Here is a 17,997-nt window from a genome sequence, read left to right as displayed (position 1 = left end):
GCCTGCTGCTGGTGAACCCCCCTGGGTCTCCCCTTGGGAAGCTGCAGCCTGAGTGCAGTCCACCAGCGACCTGGGGAGAGGCAGGCCTGGGCGGGACCGCACATGGTGGCGCTGGGGTCTGAGGAGGGAGGGCTGTGGGAGAGGAGGGAGCACTGGCTCCCGTCCCAGGGAGACATGGGGCTCTGGGCCAGGGGTGTGAGGAGAGGCCTGGAGGGTCCCCGTGTGGGGGTTCAGCCTGGGCCGTGGCCCGATAGGGGGGCAGTGTTGGCCTTTTCTAAAAACAGCCCCACCCAGGCCCACAGCTGAGTGCAGGGTGGTCACATGGCCCGTCCCCAAGCTCAGGGGCCCAGCTGTGCTGCTGGTTGACCTTAGACCAATGTGTGGACAGCGCAGCCCCATGGGAGTGCATGGGGTGAGCCACCAGTGGTTTCCACTCCTGGGGCCACAGGGGCCAGCGCCACACGTGGGCTCTACCAGCTCTGCTCACCTGCTCTCCAGATGTCCTGGGGAGACACTGGACAACCGCTGCCAGGACGCCCAAGAGGAGGGGGCCTGAGCAGTCAGCTCAGGGGGTGTCCAGTGTGGCCTGGGGCAAGTAGGGCGTCCCAGCCTGCTGTCTGGGCAGCCAGAGCTCTGGTGGGTGCAGTGTGGGGCTGTGTGGGATGTGGGGAGCTGGTGGGGTGCAGCGTGGAGCTGTGTGGGGTGTGTGGAGCTGGTGGGGTGCAGTGTGGGGCTGTGTGGGGTGTGTGGAGCTGGTGGGGTGCAGCGTGGGGCTGTGTGGGGAGAGTGGAGCTGGTGGGGTGCAGTGTGGGGCTGTGTGGGATGTGTGGAGCTGGTGGGGTGCAGCGTGGAGCTGTGTGGGGTGTGTGGAGCTGGTGGGGTGCAGCGTGGGGCTGTGTGGGGTATGGGGAGCTGGTGGGGTGCAGCGTGGGGCTGTGTGGGGTGTGGGGAGCTGGTGGGGTGCAGCGTGGGGCTGTGTGGGGTGTGGGGAGCTGGTGGGGTGCAGTGTGGGGCTGTGTGGGGTGTGTGGAGCTGGTGGGGTGCAGTGTGGGGCTGTGTGGGGTGTGTGGAGCTGGTGGGGTGCAGCGTGGGGCTGTGTGGGGTGTGTGGAGCTGGTGGGGTGCAGTGTGGGGCTGTGTGGGATGTGTGGACCTGGTGGGGTGCAGTGTGGGGCTGTGTGGGGTGTGTGGAGCTGGTGGGGTGCAGTGTGGGGCTGTGTGGAGCTGGTGGGGTGCAGTGTGGGGCTGTGTGGGGTGTGTGGAGCTGGTGGGGTGCAGTGTGGGGCTATGTGTGGTGTATGGAGCTGGTGGGGTACAGTGTGGGGCTGTGTGGGATGTGTGGAGCTGGTGGGGTGCAGTGTGGGGCTATGTGGGGTGTATGGGGCTGGTGGGGTGCAGTGTGGGGCTATGTGGGGTGTATGGAGCTGGTGGGGTGCAGTGTGGGGCTGTGTGGGATGTGTGGAGCTGGTGGGGTGCAGTGTGGGGCTATGTGTGGTGTATGGAGCTGGTGGGGTACAGTGTGGGGCTGTGTGGGATGTGTGGAGCTGGTGGGGTGCAGTGTGGGGCTATGTGGGGTGTATGGGGCTGGTGGGGTGCAGTGTGGGGCTATGTGGGGTGTATGGAGCTGGTGGGGTACAGTGTGGGGCTGTGTGGGATGTGTGGAGCTGGTGGGGTGCAGTGTGGGGCTGTGTGGGGTGAGGGGAGCTGGTGGGGTGCAGTGTGGGGCTGTGTGGGGCACCGTGAGGTCCGACCTGGACTGAGGAGAGGGCTATCACACATTCTGCGTCCCTCCCCCTTCCCACCCTCCTCTTCACCCCTCTCTCACCCTCCCTGCCACTCAGCGTCGTGGAGAGGAGCCAGTCTCTGCTTCCTCACCCTTCCCTGGCCTCTCAACAGGACACTGGTGGCTGGCCAGGTTTGTTTTATTAGCGAAGCCCCTGCCCGTTTTGGCAGCGCATACTGGGGGGAGGGGGCGGGGTGGGAGAGGCTGTCCTCAGCAGGGGGGGGGGAGGGCTGCCGTGGCCACCCCCTGGGTCCTCTCACAGGCTCTTCTTCCGGGCCCGCCAGCCAGCATGGCAGGGCCCTGTCTTGCCCATACTCAGGCTGTGGGGCCTGGCTCGTGTCCCCCTAGCATCGCTAATCAATTGTATTTCAGTGAAAACCCAGCCGAGCCAATGGGAGGCAGAGCTGGGAGGCCAGAGCCCACACCCGCGGCTCTGTCTGTGGGGCTGCAGGTGACATGGAAGCAGACAGGAAGCCACCTGCCCACCCTGTGGCTGGTGCCATGCAGGGTTGGGGTACAAAGCAGTTGGCAAGGCTGTGTGCGTGCAGGTGGTCCTGGGTGCCAGGCCAGGCAGGATGCCAGGGTGGCCCTGACGGCTGAAGGCACGGCGTGTTTTGACTTCTTGGGCTTGGCTCTGGCCTGGCCCAGAAGGGCATCGCCACACACACGTCCGGGGCCTGCGGCTGTGCGGAGGCTGGGGGCACTCACTTGGCTTTGGGCCGGGGCCTGAGGCCTGTGGGAGGAAGGGTGAGTTATTTCCTGCGCAAGCCCTGGACCCCACTTGTGGTGGGGGCCCCCGTCCGTCCGCTCTGACTCCAGCTTCTTTTGCTGAGGCAGAGCTCATCGTGTGGTCAGAGGCCAGGCGAGGCCAGCAGGCCACTCCTGTCCAGGCCGAGCCTCTGGGAAACATGGTACCCTCCACTCTGGCTGGCGGCCTACTCCCCGAGTCTCTGGCCCCCTACCTGGATCCCCCCGCCTGGTCCTGCTGCATTGGAGGGCACTGTGCCAGCAGCCTCTGGCCTGGACAGAGGGGCAGGCCCCTTGTCCCTGATGCCCCCTACTCTGTCTGAGGAGACACCCCCGCTGCCACCCCAGACCGAGCTGCCTCAGGCCCAGGCTGGAGAGCCACTGCTCAAAAGAGAGAAATTGAGCCACCCCAAGGGACTTCAGTGTCATCTCATTAGGCTGGCAGGTGCACGGGAAGCCCTGGTGAGCAGGAACCGGAAAGGGGGTGGCCAGAGAGTGGAGGGGTCACCCACCCAAACACAGGACCCAGCGTGTCAGCCACTAGGTCCCGTTTGAAGGCTGGAGCAGCCTGCAGGGAAGTCACCACCGAGGCAGAGGGTGACGGGTGACAGGAGGAAATCTCAGAGCTAGCTGTGTGAATAGGGGGATGGAGCCGTGGCACAAAGCGGTAGACCGCTGGCTTTGAACAAAGAAGCTCAGGGACAGCACCCAGGCCCAGAGTTCAAGTCCCGCAGCTGATGAAGAGCAGCGGTGGGAGGGAAGGAGGGACAGCCCTACCTCAGGGGGACTGGGCTAGGCCTGTCCCCACAGACTGAGGGGGGAGCTGCCTGGCGCCGTGACCTCGGCCACGGTGCCTGCTGGTCCCCCAAGCCACACCGGGGGCCCCACTGTGCCTGCCCCCCTGGGAGGGGCAGAGCGAGTGCATGGTCAGCCGTAGTGAGGGATGGCCCTGCCTTTCCATTTCAAAGCAGGGATCCAGGGCCGGGAGCGTGGCCTAGTGGTTAAAGTGCTCGCCTAGCATGCACCAAGACGCGGGTTTGATTCCTCAGTGCCACATACATAGAAAAAGCCGGAAGTGGCACTATGGCTCAAGTGGTAGAGCTCTAGCCTTGAGAAAGTCCAAGGACAGTGCTCAGGCCCTGAGCTCAAGCCAGGACTGGCAAAAAAAAAAAATCCACGCAGGGATCCAGGCTCAGAGGCAAACCCACTGTGGAGTGAAGGCCAGTAGCCAGGCGTTGGCAAGGGCTCTGATGCCCTGCAGACCCCATTCCTGTGCCTGGCTCCTGGGCTGCTGGCCCCAGTCAGGGCTGCAGTGTGAGCCAATCCTGGGGCCTCCACGGGCAGGGCTGGCCTCGGCGCTCACCGCGGGCCAGGCTGGCTCAGCCTCTGCGCCATCCTCCCCATCACGGGCAGGCAGATCTGGGCTAGGCTGACTCTGCTTCATCTCTATCCTCTCAGCTATATCAACAGCCCTGAGTGACACCCAGGGCTGGGTGAGGCCCAAGGTGGGAGACGCCAACTCCCGGACAGCCCACTGCCCCTGGAGGGCATCAGGGAGAGCCCTGCTCCCGGGGTCCCGGTGCCCTGAGACCCCACAGTCTCTCCTAGTCTCCCTGGGGATGAGCCTGGCCATCGCCGGGGTGAAGGAGGAGTGGGGAGACCCAGGGTTGGCAGGGCACCGAGTGGAGCCCCTCTGCCAGGGGCGTTGACAGGGCAGGTGTTGACAGGAGCACCCTGAGCCATGAGAAGGAGTCACCCCCAGGACTTCACCCCCAGCCCTGGCATGGCGCTGCCACCCCCACCCTCGGCAGCCCATCTCCCTGGAGGCCAGCTCTGAGGTTGCACAGGAAGTCCCCAGCGGGGGCAGGGACAGCGAAGCCACCACCACCGAGAGCCACAGGAGGGAGGCACTGCCACCCAGAGGCCAGAAGAAGCCGGGTTAGTGTCCGGGAGGGCCGACAACAGGCTCAGATTTGGCACCAGCTGCCGCGGTTAGTCTACAGAGAGCCGGGCTGGGTACATACCTCACTGGATGGCACACAGCCTTTGTGTTTTACTACCACCAGAGTCAGGGGCAACCTCTGCTTCCAAATAAAAGAGACACACTCAGCGGCCCTGAGCTTAGAAGGGTCCTCGGGGCAGGGATGCGTCACCAGACTAAAACCAGTCCTGGAGCCAGAGCCACACACAGCTGCGTGGGGAGCCTGCTGCCAGGCCCGCCGAGGGGCAGGAAGGGGTGGGTCGGAGGGGCACAGTGCCCCCCAGTGACGAGTGGCCGCTACTGCGGGTGAGCCCCGCGGCACCCATGCTCTGGGAGTGGGAGTGGGATGGAGCCGGCAGCACCCCAGGGGAGGCTGGCTGTGGGGCAGGGGGGCCTGGGGCCTGGCGAGGGCAGCGAAGCCTCGACTGTATGCCTAGACACCCTGGTCTCTTGGAGTTACCTTCCTGGCTCCTCGAGGGGCGCTTCTTCCTTCTCTTGCTTGTCCCCTTCGACGGCCGGCCTCGGGCCCTGGGGAGGGTGCCGGACCCTGAAGAGTCTGTCACGGCATCTTCCGAGAAGGACTTGTCTAAGGACGTGTCCAGCGCAGACTCCTGGGCTGTGTCCTCCTCCTCCTCCTCCTTCTCCTCATGGGGAATCGGGGTGGGGAGGCGGGCGCTGTGGGCGGCAGTGTCTTCTAGCCCCTCACTTGTGCTGTGAGCCTCAACCTGGTGGACTCCAGGCAAGGCTGTGGGGTGTGAGGTGTCCTGGGCTGTGCTCTGGGCCCTGGGGGGCGCGTCACTGAACTTGATGGGTTGCAGGGCCTGCGAGTCTCCCAGAGTCACTGGCCAGGGGCCCTGGGAGGGCTGGAGGCTCAGGGCGTCGTCAAGGACCAGGATGTCGCTGGCGTCCACGTACCAAGAGGACTGCCTCTCCAGAGCTGGGGGCCTGCCCTGCTCCCCGGGGCTCACGGCATCCTCCAGGTCCCAGCCCTTCGGCTCAGCAGCCACAGCAGCCACAGCAGCACGGGGGCCCGGCTCTGAGGCCGTGTGGCTGGCAGCCGCTGAGGAGGGAAGGATGGAAGGCAGTGCTAGTGCCAGGCTCCGAGACGCCCGAGCCCTGCACAGAGCCTTGACCCACGCCTGCACCTGACTCCTCAGTCTCAGGATCCCCCAGCATCCTCACTCCGTCTAGGCACAGAGGGTTGGGGGACACGTGGGCGGCCACGGTTGCCACCCCTGATCACAGAGGCCACGCACCCGGGCCCCACCCACCCAGCGTGCCTGCACTCCACGCCCCGCGCCCCGGGGCTCCTCCAGCACAGCAACGTTCAGGACTGAAGACGTGACCCCACCACAGCAGCAGACACCCCGGTGGAGGCTGGGTCAGGGCTGCCCCTCCCCCCAAGCGCCCAGCCCCCAGAGGGCGGTGGGAGGAAGTGGGCGGGGGGTCTCACCAGGCTCTGCGGCCCGTGGGCGGCCGCCCCCCTCGGCCTCTCCCCGGCCGCGGGCCGTCTTCCGCAGCTGGAATCCTTTCCTGATGTCAGCCAGCAGGGCGTCGATGACGCACACCTCCTCCTGCTTCCCCGGCCCCTTCCGCACTGCAGGGCAGAGTCTCAGCGAGCCGCGGGCCTGGAGCCCGCCCCACAGCCCCGAGACCCCGAGGCGGAAGGGAGGCCTGGCCTCCCCGACCCCGTGCCCCTGCCTCACCAGGCTTCCCGTCCTCGCCCCTCGGCCTCCGAGCCTCCTCCTCTGCCAGCTGCTGCTTCCTCCTCTCCGCCTTGGCCAGCTGCTCCTTCCGGTCCTTGTTTTCCTGCTCAGTTGGGGAGAGCCGTGTTCCCACCGCCCTCCAGTCTCTGCCCACCCGGGGTCCCCAGGAGCGGGCTGGGGAGGCCCGGGGGAGAGTGTGCCCTGGGGGTGCAGCAGGGCTTGGCCAAGGGCCGGGCGGGGCCGTGGCTCTCACACCTGCACCCACCCCACAGGACGAGGGGCGGCCCCTGCGGCCCTGGCTCACCCACCTTCAGGGCCCGGGTGAAGAGGTCCCGGAAGGCCTTCATGGTGCAGAACGTGTCCTCCAGGGACAGCTGCAGGGGCTCCTCACACAGGTAGCCAGCCAGCGCCAGCCTCTGCCGCTCAATGGCCTCAAACACCTCGTCCAGGGCCCTGGAGGCCACAATGCTGGTCTGGAAGCGGGGGCCTCGGTCACCGCCCAGCCCTCCTGGCTTCTGGCCCGCAGGCGGGGCACACAGGAGGGAGGAGGGCTCTGCTGTGCTTTCCCACTTGGCTTCCACGCTCGCCCCTGCCTGCTTGGCCCTGTCTGCCTGGTGGGAGCCAGGTTTGGGGCTGCCCTGAGTCCTCCCAGCAGCCCCCAGGCCCCTCTCCCCGCGTGCCTTCAAGCGTTCCAAATACTGCTCCTGCACCTCGGGCACGGATGCCGACACCTTCCGCTCCGTCTCTAGAAGCTTCTTCAGGTGGGCACTGGCCTCGGAGCGAATGATCTCTAAGTTGATCCTGAAAGGCGCCAAAGTTGGGCTGCACGGGGCGGGGGGGGGGCAGGGGTGTCCAGCCACAACTGGCCTGTGCCCACCCTCTGGCACCTTGTGTACCGCAGGTACCAGACATGGGGGCCGGGTGGCAGGGGGCGGGGTGCCCACTAGAGCAGGCAGGCACTCACTGCAGGGGGAGCCAACCACTCACAGTCCAGTCCGCCTGCCCTGAGATAGGAGCAGCTGGGCCAGTGGAGCCCAGAAGAGCCCCAGGAGGGAGCGGGAGCCCGGAAGAGCCCCAGGAGGGGGCGGGAGCCCAGGAGGCACCAGCACTCTCCCCAGCCTCCGCTTCCTGTCCTCTCCGGGGGAGCGGAGGGCGGGTCGGGCATGGTGGGGTGCAGAGGCTGCACTGACCATGGGACCTGACCCCTGCCGCAGTGAGCCCTAAGGTACCGCCAGCCTTCTATTGGCCAGTGGGTCGGGGGCACGGTACCATGGCTGGGTGACCAGCCTGCCACCTGCAGGGAGGGCACCCGGGGCCTGAGGCTGGGGCTCGGGCTGCTTCCCAGCTGCTGGGCTACCTACCCTGCGGCCTGGGCGGGCAGCTCCAGGTCCTGGGGCAGCTGTAGGAGGTCCGGGTGGCTTCTCTCCACCTCCTGCCACAGGACATGTCCGTGAGACCACACTGGTCCCGCTCAGACCTGGGGTGCCCTGCCTGGACATTCAAACCCTGGCAACGAAGCAGGAGCCCAGTCCCTGAGCCTAGGCTTGGCGCTGAGCTTTTGCTTTTTTAAGGACTGTTCCACTCCAGGTAGGGGCGGTGTCCGGGGAGGGGGTCTGCAGGAGGAGGGTCTGGGAGGGCCAGGCCTGGCCGGGCGGGTCCCTGCAGTCACTCACCTCCAGCACGTGGTGCAGCAGGGTCACGCGGCTCTGCTGGGACTTGGTCTCGGTGAGCTTCAGCAGAGTGCTGATCTTGAAGCCGTCGGCGTTCCCTGTGTGGCTGCCCTGTGGAGGTGGGGAGGGGCGTGAGGCCTCTGCCCGAGGGCGCGGCGGGCGCCAGGCAGCCCCGACTTACGTAGTTGAGGAAATTCCCGATTTTCAAGATGAGCTGGCAGAAGATGGGCAGCCGGTGGCTGGTGAGCAGGCCTGTGGGTGAGGCCTGTGAGTGAGGATGGGAAGGGGGTCCCTGCCCCTTCCCCAGGCTCGGCCCAGCACGGGGCAGGGCGGTGGGGGGCCTTCACCCCAACAGGCTCCACAATTGTGGGGCGAGAAAGCCACAGACCCATTCTCTGGGGGTGGACACCACGGAGCTGAGAACCTTCTGGAAACTGGCCACTCTGGCTCTCAGGTGACCCTTCCTGGGCCACAGAGCGCCGACTCGAGTGGACACCACTGTGCGCCTGGTGGAAGAACGCTGTGCCTGGGCTGAGACCCAACAAGTCCCGGTTCTCCTTCCTCAGGAGAGTGGGCACGCCTGCTCCTGCAGGCACACGTGAGGGTGTCCTGCTCACGGGAGAGTGGGCACGCCTGCTCCTGCAGGCACACGTGAGGGTGTCCTGCTCACGGGAGAGTGGGCACGCCTGCTCCTGTGTGCTCACGCGAACGTGTCCTCATAGGAGGGTGTGCACGCCCACTTCTGAGTGCATGTGTGCATGCGTGGTGTGCGTGAGGCTGAGCCCACATGGAGGCATGTGTCTCTGTACCAAGGGCCGAGTGTGCACACATGCCAGTGTCTGTTGCATGAAGCTGAGTGTGGACGTGAGCAGGCCTGTATGTGCATAAGGCTAGGCATGCACACACGCCAGGGTCTGGATGGTGCCTCATGTTTACAGTGTGCACACAGCCATGGGAAGCGTGTGTAACTGAGGCTGGGGCATGCAGGTGTGTACACACGTGTGTGTGAGAGGCTGAGTGTGCTCACACGTGTGTGTGGCTGACTGTGCTCACACGTGTGTGTGAGAGGCTGAGTGTGCTCACACGTGTGTGTGAGGCTGACTGTGCTCACATGTGTGTGTGAGGCTGAGTGTGCTCACACGTGTGTGTGAGAGAGAGGCTGATTGTGCTCACACGTGTGTGTGAGAGGCTGATTGTGCTCACACGTGTGTGTGAGAGGCTGAGTGTGCTCACACGTGTGTGTCTGAGCGTGTTCACACAGGTGGGTGTGGGTGTGTCTTGGGTGGTCGGTAGAGCGATGGTGGGCCCTGGTGATGAGGTGTTTGGTGGATCGGGCACTCAGTGCCTCCGGTGACACTGGGTCCACGAGGGGCCGCCCTCTCCCCTGCCCGCCCTCATCCCCAGCCTTCCGGGCCCCACTCACTCTGGCAGGCGGCGAGCACCCTGTGAGCCTTGGGCCGGGCCATGTCGAGCACCAGAGCCGAGCCCTCACACAGCAGCATGCACTCCACCCGGAGTCGGTAGCTGGGCGGGACAGCAGGGCGTCAGGGCCTGGAGCTGGCCATGTCCCACTCGGTTCCGAAGACGCCACCCCGGGCCCGCCCCAGGCCGGGAGCCCTGCCCTCTGGGAGGACGAGGGCATGCGTGGAGTCTGGGCACCAGACTGGTGGCTGCTCCGTTGCTCCCAGGGCCCCCACAGCCATGAGGCCCCTTCATCCATTCCTGGATCTGGCTCTGGCCTCCGCCCTGCCCCGTCCCCTCCCCACGGGCTGTGCTCACCACGGGATGTCCAGCAAGAGAACATAGAACTGGTCGGCATGGGCCAGCCTGGCTCTCTCTTCCGTGAACGCCCGCAGGTTCTCCATCTGGGGGGGGCATTATTGAACCCCAAGGCAGCAGCCCAGTACCCCTGCCCAGCTCGGGAGCCCTGCTGGCGGCCCCTGGCCTCCACCCGCAGTCTTCCGCCCGGCTGGCACGCAGGCTCACCTCGTGCTTCTCCGGAAGGAGCTTCAGGAGCTGTCTGAGAACTTCCACATCAAACTTGGTAGTGTCTCCAGCTCGCAGCATGGCGGTGATTTCTTCATTGGAGCTGGGGAGGGGATGGGGACAAGGGTCAGGGCACAGGCCCAGCCCCAGCCACTTCCTGTCTGCCTCCCTCCGAGGGCCTCCAGGAGTGGGGGCAGCTGAGGGGCAGCCAGGACTTTCCCTGGCAAGGGTCCATGCCCGGTATCTATAGCAGGGAAGGCCCTGGGGCCCAGAAGGCAGGCTCCACCCCACCGTGGCTTGGCCACGCGTGTGTGTGGCCTTGTGGTCCACGCCTTCCACTCTTTGGGGCCTCCCTTTCCTCAGAAGCCAGGGCTGGTGGCCTTGGCCAGGGCGCTCTATGGCTCCCACCACCCCGCTGTCCAGGCCAGGGTGCATATGCGCCGCTCAGGGAGGCCTGCAGAGGGCACTGCTGGGCTGGGCCGGCCCTGACCCTCACCACTTAAACTGCTTCAGGAAGATGTTGAGGTTCAGGCTCTTCTTGGCGTCCAGGAAAGTGACCTGAAAGACGTGCCCCGTCTGGTACCTGTGGGGGACACGGGTGCCCCCAGGGGAATGGGCACACCCACCCCACCTCCTTGGGCTCCTTCCTGGCAGGGGCAGCTGAGGGCTCCTTGGGCTTGGCCACAGGGAAGCAGAAAAGTTGCTCAATGCTGGAGAAGTCGGGCTCCACCAGCTGGGTGCCAGCGCTGCTCAGTGTGGTCCACATGGAGTTATGCTCTGTGGGGGGGGGAGGGCACTGTCTGAGGGGAGGGGCAGTGTCTGAGGTCCCTGCAGGGGGGAGGGGGCAGTGTCTGAGGTCCCTGCGGGGGGAGGGGGCGCTGTCTGAGGCCCCAGAGGACAGGAAGGACGGCTGGCCTGGAGCCCAGTCCCCGCCAAGCCAGTAGCGGGTACCCTGTGTGCCTGCCCACTGGCAGGTGACCTGGCCTCTAACTGGTCTTGGCCGTCCCTCGCACTGTGGCACCAGAGCCACCAGGCTCAGGAATGGGTGCAGGGAGCAGCGGCTCTGAGGCGGGCTCTGCCCTGCTCTCCCTGGGCCCAGCCCGGTGCCTGTGTCGGCAGAGGGAGGTGGCCCTGGCAGCGGGGCAGCCTCACCTCGGGCCACGTTGGAGGGCAGCTTCTGCCAGTTGAGCTTCTTCATGCGCAGTGTGGGTGGCTTCACCCGTAGGTGGCTGGGGACCCAGGCGGAGCCCAGGCTGTGGTCCACCTGGGCCACGATGATGTCCTCCACATGGCCTGCTGTAGAGGGGTGGGCACCAGGCAGGGGTGGGGGTGGGGGGGCCTGGCCGCTGCCTGGCAGGGGTGGGGGTGGAGGGGGCGGGGCCTGGCCGCTGCCTGGCAGGGGTGGGGGTGGAGGGGGCGGGGCCTGGCCGCTGCCTGGCAGGGGTGGGGGTGGAGGGGGCGGGGCCTGGCCGCTGCCTGGCAGGGGTAGGGGTGGAGGGGGCGGGGGTGGGGCGGGTACTGAAGGAAATGTATGCCCCAGGCCTGGCAGGGGGGGCGGGGGTGGGGGGCCTGGCTGGTGATGGAGGGGAGGGGAAGTGGGAGAGGGAGGCAGGCCCAGTGACCACGGATCGTGGCTGGCTGGCTGTGGCGCCATCTGGCTGCTGGTGGTCTGGGCGCTGACCCTGCGCTGGCCGACAGGAGCCCCCGCTGACTGCTGCACCTCCAGGGCTGTCACATCTGCAGGGCTTGGGTCTAGGTTAGCCTGGACACCCTTGTGGGCCTTGTCCAGAGGGCTGGGCCGAGGCCGGCCTTTAACAGACAGGAGCCGTTCGACCACCTCCTCCACGGGGCTCTCCTGGGCTGCAGGGGAGACGGCCAGCGTCAGGGAGGGGGTAGAGAAGCGGGAGGAGGCCGAAGGCCACAGCCCAGGCGGACCTTCCCTCCACTGGAGGCCTCAGGGTCTTGTTCCAGGAGGCGCCAGCCCCGCTCACCCTCACCATCACTGGCTAGGAGCACGGCCCGGTTCACCAGGCTCTCCAGAGCCTCCCAGAGCAGCTGGCCAGGACGGCGGGTGGGTTCCAGATGCAGGAGACCCTGCAGCACGGACAGCAGCTGGGCCGAGGCCGGGGAGCAGCTCACCTGGGGGAGGGGCCGAGGAGGGGGTCACCTGGGAGGAGGGCCTCGAGGACAGATCAGTGGCTCTCTCTCCAGGCAGACCCACTGGCCTAGGTGTCAGCGAGTCCAGGCCCACAGCCCGGCTTCACCTTGCCAAAGCCCCGGTGACACTGGGGACAGTTTTCTGTGTGTCGTGGAACATGAACTGGCAGCTTCGGGCTCTGTGCGCTGCAGCCAGAGCACCGACAGCTGTGACAACTGGAAAGGTGACGCCAGGCCACACCTTATCTCCCTCTGGGTCGGTGAGTGGGGGAGGGCTGGGCACTGCCCAGTCTCTGAAGTCCTCTCAGGGCCCAGAGAACCATGAACCCCTGACAGTGACCCGACCGCTGAGGCCCAGCACGGCATAGTCACCGGGGCAGCTCTGGCCTTTGAAAGCGTCCTGGCCCTGCAGCCTTGGGCTTGTGACAGCCCAACCCGACCCCTGCCTGGCCCTCTCCTCTGCGTCACCCTGGCTCTGTGCTGCTGGCCTGCTGTGGTGAGGTCTGACCCAGGAGGAGAAGGGGCCACCCAGGCCCAGTCCGCCTCATCTCTGCGACTCACCTTGTGGAAGAGCGACGCGAAGACCTCCTGGTGGCTACTCATGTCCACCCCCCCACAGCTGTGCTGCAGCTCCTCCTCGTCTTCGGCCCTGGCCTCCTGGAAGGCCTGCAGCTGGATCAGTAGGTCAGCATCCTCCAGGTCCCTGCAGGGGGAGGGGCTCACCTGCTGTCCCATGGGCCCCTTCCCCTTGCCCAGCGCCTGCTGTGGGTCTGCCCCTGCATGGCCCAGGGAGGACACTGAATCGTGCTGCTCCAGAGGCCAGCTGCCATGCTGGCACAGGGCACCGCAGCCAGAGTGGCATTCTGAGGCTCTCCAAGGGGCAAGGCAGGATGGAGTCAGGCTCTCCTCTGGGGGCTGGGAGAGCCTCATCAAGACCACCTATGGGAGGGCCCACCAGGGCCAGGGGCATAGTGGGGCGGGGCCCGGGTGGGCCCAGGTCTTCAAAATCGTGTCATCTTGGTCAGTGAGTGGAGTGATTGGCAGGTGGCCACCCCCAGGGTCCCGGGCCTGGGCCTGACCACCAGATAAGAATGGTGGTGCAGGCGGGCAGTCAGTCAGCTGGAGTCCCTGTAAGGCTTCCAAAGCCACAACCAAAGCTACAACACGCCCTGCTGTACCCAAGTGTCAGACATAACTCAGCACACCTATATCCTGAGTTGTGGGGCTTGAACTCAGGGTCTGGGCACTGTCCCTGAGCTTCTTTTGCTCAACGCTAGCACTCTACCACTGGAGCCACAGCACCAGTACCACTTCTGGCATTTTCTGTGTATATGGTAGTGAAGAATGGAACCCAGGGCTTCGTCCTTGCTAGGCAGGCACTCGACCACGAGGCCGCGCTCCCGGCCCTAGGTGACACTTTGACACGTGACTGTCGTGCGTGCACATACTGGTTTTTTCACCACTGGCTCTGTGCCTGGCCAGAGGCGCAGAGGCGGGGCCTCGGGAGTCTCTTCCCGAAGCCTCCTCCCTGCTCACCTGGGGGACTGCTCAGGGAAGATGGGTTTGGCAGCTGGCAGGACTCACCGTAGCCGGGTCAGAATGTCCAGCAGCTGCAGCCCTGGGAAGGGACAGCGGTCAGGTCAGAGCTCTGGGGGCTGCTCCAGGGCCTGGCAGCTTTCTTCTTTCGTTTAAATCCTTCCTTCTCTTTTCGCAGCCCTGACACCTGCACAGGACCTCCTACTTGTGAGGCGAGCGCTCTACACTTAAGCTATGTTCCTAGCCCTTTTGTTTTCATGTGTCCAGGTAAGATTTCAAGCTTTTGCCCAGGTAGCCCTCACATCAAGATCCTCTTAATTCCCTAGCTAAGATTAATGACATGGGACTTTACACCAAGCCTGTTTCCTAAGATAAAAGCTAACCTTTTCTTTTCCTTCCTTCTCTCTAATTTTTTTTTAAATGTCTAACTGAACTGTAATCCTTTCATCTCCCTTTGCTAAGATGGGGTTACAGGTATAAGCCACCATCACTTATGTCTTGGATTTAACTCTTTCACCCGTCCGTGCCCAGCACCAGCTCACAGGGCGCTGGGGTCCTGAGGCTCCAGAGGGGCTTGAGTGCTGGTCACTTAGCGGGGCACGGCCGGACCTGGGGACTGGGCCGCCCACCTCCCTGCACCTCTGGACAGTGTCTGGGACCAGTGCAGAACCAGCAGAGGTGGGAGAGGGTCCTAAGTGGGACAGGAACAGGCACCTGCTCTCTGAGGAGCAGCAGAGTGGGCTGTCCAGCCAGGACCGGGGCGGGCAGCGGGGGCTCTGGGCTCACCTATGAACTCGCCCCGGAGCTGGGTGCGGGTGCGGAGGGCCTCGGGGCCCAGGATGATGGCGTTGACCACACTGAGCAGGGTGACCACGTACGGCACGTTGTCGCTGTCGGAGAGCTCGCTCACGATGACGCTGAAGCGGTACTGCTGGTTGCACACGGTCTGTGGGGTGGAGGGGGTCAGCGTGGCCCAGAAGGGAAGCCGTGCCCGCCCTCCCCCAGCCCCCGTGCTCACCTTGTAATGGTCCAGGGCGTCCAGCGTCAGTGCGTGGCCCTCGGGGGAGTAGATGCACAGGGCAGCCAGCAGCTCAAACACCTGCTTCTTGACCATGACGTTGGACGTGTCCAGGGCTGTGTGTGTGTGGGGGGGTCTCAGAGAGCCTGCTGCCCGGTCCCCCCGCCCGGCCCGGGGATGGGACAGGTGGGGGGCAGGAGGCTCCAGGCCCACCCGCGGCCGCAGCTCACCTAGAGAGAGCTGGCGCACGTAGCCCTGGTTGCTGAGGATGTACTCGATGCCCTGCTGCGAGTTCATGACGGCGCGCACGCAGCTGACACAGGTGAGCTGCAGCAGCGCATCCGCGATGCGGGCCACGCCGCGGCCAGACAGCCGCGCCAGCGCCTCCAGGAGCAGGTCCAGGCCGCTCTGCTCCAGGAACTGCACCATCCAGCCCCCGTCGCTGCTCTCCAGGCGCTTCCGCAGGCCTGAGTAGTTGACCACCGAGGGCATCTGGAGCAGCCGGATGCACAGCTCGGGGTCGGCGCTCTCCAGGTTGGCCTCGGTGGGGTCTGAGTCCTGCGGCCCCAGTTTTTCCTTCAGGGCGGCCCACTTGCACTGGGCACCCACCTTCACCGACATCTTGCCAAACTGTGAGGCCAGAGAGACACAGGGTCATCGGTCCAGCCAGGGGGCAGGGCTTGGCCACCAGTGGCATGCGGTGACACGGCCCGCTGCCTCGGTTTCTCCCCAGGGCCGACCCCTGTGACAAGAGCTTGCAGTGGCACTTGGTTTCTGACCCTGAGCCATCCCCAGCCAAGGGGTAGGGCCCAGGTTGGGCCCGGGCTGCCCTCACGGGTCTCTGGACTGAAGAGAGGCCCTGAAGCAACGCTGACATGCCATCTTCAAGGTTCCCTTGTCTTCCTCGGGCACCTCCGGGAAGGCCAGGCCTCACCTGGGAGGTGGATCCTCGGCCCAGAGGGTTTTATTGAGTTCAGCGCAGTGGCTCTGACTCGGGCCCAGGGCTGGAGGACAGGCCCGCCCCAGCGCGCGCCCCAAGTGTGTGCTTTTCCCCACAGCAGGACCACCGGACAGGCAGACTGTGGCTGCCCTGGGCCTACCAGTGCTCTGTCACCTCAGCACAGCCCCTGGGGACAGCGTCAAAGGTCAGGCGCGTCCCAGGCCCCCTGAGCCATGTTTGGCTGGGATCTTATATTTAGCCTCTGAGAACCCCGGCGTGGAGCCTCAGGGGAGGCTTGGAGACACGCAGGCCCACCAAAGGCTCAGCCTCGAGGTCCCCACGGGCCCTGCACCCCCTCTTCCTGCAAGGCAGCAAGGAACTGGGGACGTGGAGGGCTACCCGTGAGGACCCCGGGGCCTACGCCTGTCCTGCTAAGAGCAGCTGGACTGTGACGGGACCCCGGGCGGCCCTGACTCTGCAGAATGCTGGGTGTGCAGCACAAGTGTGCACCACGTCCTGCCAGCCCAGTCGACAGAGAGGACGGCCAGGCTGCGGGGCCATTTTGGGGTCACCCAGAGCACAGCTGAGTGGGGCTGGGAATGCTGGGTCCCCACGTCTGCTGGCCCCTCCGCCCGAGCCGAGCAGCGCCAGACCCAGCCCAGCCTCTTGGCCTGCTCGAGTGACCAGCCACCCGGGGACCGTGGGGCCTTCTGCGTCCTCACCTGCAGTCCCGAATTCCGCTCTGAGAGCGTGGGAGGAGGGCGAGGGCGCCCTGCCCTCTGCAGGTGGTCAGGGCTGTCCAGCCCCATCCTGGGGCCAAGCTGGGCCCCAGCAGGCCCTGCCAACCACACGCCCACCGTACACTCACCCAGATGTGCAGGACCTTCCGGCCGCCTCTGCCCACCCCCTCTGGGCCCTGTCTCCAGCCCTTCATCCCTGAGGACTGAGGGGCCGCCAGCTGCTAGCTTCTGTCCTGGTCTCTTCTGGGCAGACTCGTGTGGTGGCAGGGGCACAGCTCCTCTGTCCCTCTGCAGAGTGTGGCTGCTGGTCTCGGCACACTCCCTGTGAGCCGCCTAAAGAGGCGTCGGAACTCGCCTCCCTCCCCCACCCCGGCCTCCATTGGCCAGAGGCCCTGCCGTCCCCTTGGCACAGGCTGAGTGGACAGGGCATGGCCTCTCCCAGGCCAGGCCAGCTCTCTGGCAACCATGTGCTGGGAGCACTAGGGTTTTTTTTTTCCCCCAGTCCTGGGCTTGAGCTCAGGGCCTGAGCACTGTCTTTGGACTTTCTCCAGGCTAGAGCTCTACCTCTTGAGCCTCAGCACCACTTCTGGCTTTTTCTGTGTATGTGGTACCGAGGAATGAAACCCAGGTCTTCACACATGCTAGGCAAGCACTCCACCACTAGGCCACACTCCTGGCCCACTCGGGTTCTTTTGTGCAGAAGAACTCAACCTTCCTAAGACCGCAGGGCCACCCCGACCCCAGGCTTCCTAGATACGCAGGCGAAGCCCTTGCTGGCCCAGGACTGACGGGCAGCCTGCTCCTCTTGCCTGTGAAGGGTGGTGAGTGGGGGTGGCCCTGGCGGGTGGGTCCTGGCTGCCTAGCCTCACCTGGGGCCGATGGACGGCCTGGGCTGAGCTGGGCAGCTCCACCTCCTTGCAGGATGGCACTGAACGCACACACGGACAACAGCCAGTGGACAGTCAGCACTCCAACCTCTGGTATGCAACAACCAGCCAGAAAGCCAGACATAACCACACCAGAGCCCCACCCCGGGCTGGAAGAATGACGGGCAGCCCGTGAGGCATGGCCTGTCTGCAGCTCCTCCTCCACCCCGCGCCAGCAGCCCACGGGGAGCCTGCATGCTTGCCCCGCGCACAGGGGGTCAGCTTGCAGGTCTTGGGTGAGGGGCTCTGGAGGAGCGACGGGCTAGAACTGGTAGCCCAGGGAGGGCTGGAGCGGGGGCGCGGGCGGAGCTCAGCCAGGAACTGGCTCTAAAGGCATTTCCCAGTTTCCACTGGGACCCACAGGGAACGATGGAACCCAGGCTGGGCAGCCAGACCAGGCTCACACTGCTGGGAATCGGTGCCAACAAGGGTTTCATTTGCCACGCAGCCTGTGCAGCCCACTCAACTCCACGGACAGGGCTTTGAGGAGAGGCCCTCCAGGCAGGAGGACTTGTCCCCCACTGGCTTCCACTCTCCGTGGGTCTCCTTTTCTCCCACCCACCTGGGGATCTGCTGAGACAGGCCAGGCCTTCCCACGCAGGCTGGATCCCGAGGGGCTGGCTCAGATCTGCATGCTCAGCAAGCTGTCGGTCTCCACAAAGACACACTTCCTCTCCTCGCTGGCTGCTGGCAGCCTGGCACGGTGGTGCCGGAGTCTCCACCCCACATGCCTGGGCAGCTACCCTGACTCACCAGGACTGCAGAGGGGGCCGCCCCTGCCTGGCAGTCACAGTCAGCGGGGGAGGGA

The 17,997-nt window shown here is 65.5% G+C and overlaps 1 protein-coding gene across 3 annotated transcripts; it reads right to left on the bottom strand.

Moving 5' to 3' along the window:
• Positions 1–1,909: 1,909 nt before the first annotated feature.
• On the bottom strand, positions 1,910–16,752 carry Inf2 (inverted formin 2). Of its 3 annotated transcripts, XM_090344936.1 has the most exons (23): positions 16,392–16,752; positions 14,814–15,213; positions 14,584–14,699; positions 14,352–14,511; positions 13,614–13,647; positions 12,591–12,732; positions 11,870–12,011; positions 11,025–11,732; positions 10,504–10,649; positions 10,369–10,430; positions 9,873–9,975; positions 9,666–9,751; positions 9,310–9,410; positions 8,068–8,138; positions 7,890–7,997; positions 7,578–7,648; positions 6,897–7,017; positions 6,525–6,689; positions 6,217–6,319; positions 5,964–6,107; positions 4,971–5,597; positions 4,554–4,610; positions 1,910–2,515 (listed from the first exon to the last, which is right to left on the bottom strand). In XM_090344936.1, the coding sequence occupies exons 1-22, from the start codon at positions 16,455–16,457 to the stop codon at positions 4,555–4,557; spliced, it is 3,732 nt and encodes a 1,243-aa protein (XP_090201062.1). In that variant the 5' UTR covers positions 16,458–16,752; the 3' UTR covers positions 1,910–2,515; position 4,554. The 3 variants fall into 3 exon arrangements, with proteins under 3 accessions (XP_090201062.1, XP_090201064.1, XP_090201061.1); XM_090344938.1 differs by lacking the exons at positions 4,554–4,610; positions 16,392–16,752 and having other exon boundaries at positions 14,814–15,225; XM_090344935.1 differs by lacking the exons at positions 1,910–2,515; positions 4,554–4,610; positions 4,971–5,597; positions 16,392–16,752 and having other exon boundaries at positions 5,741–6,107; positions 11,864–12,011; positions 14,814–15,225.
• Between the last annotated feature and the right edge of the window lie 1,245 nt (positions 16,753–17,997).

This window comes from Megascapheus bottae, chromosome 14 (genome assembly GCF_031878675.1).
Source record: "Megascapheus bottae isolate mThoBot1 chromosome 14, mThoBot2.hap1, whole genome shotgun sequence".
NCBI lineage: Eukaryota > Metazoa > Chordata > Mammalia > Rodentia > Geomyidae > Megascapheus > Megascapheus bottae.
This window is presented reverse-complemented; position numbering and strand designations above follow the sequence as displayed.

What these genes read in the sequence shown, in the direction of transcription:
- Inf2 (XM_090344936.1), bottom strand. Translation starts at nt 16,457, where the DNA reads ATGAAGGGCTGGAGACAGGGCCCAGAGGGGGTGGGCAGAGGCGGCCGG. An exon ending in ACGCCCTGGACCATTACAAG is followed by an intron (nt 14,512 to 14,583) that starts GTGAGCACGGGG and finishes TCCACCCCACAG; the next exon opens with ACCGTGTGCAACCAGCAGTA. An exon ending in CGTGCTCCTAGCCAGTGATG is followed by an intron (nt 11,733 to 11,869) that starts GTGAGGGTGAGC and finishes TCTCCCCTGCAG; the next exon opens with CCCAGGAGAGCCCCGTGGAG.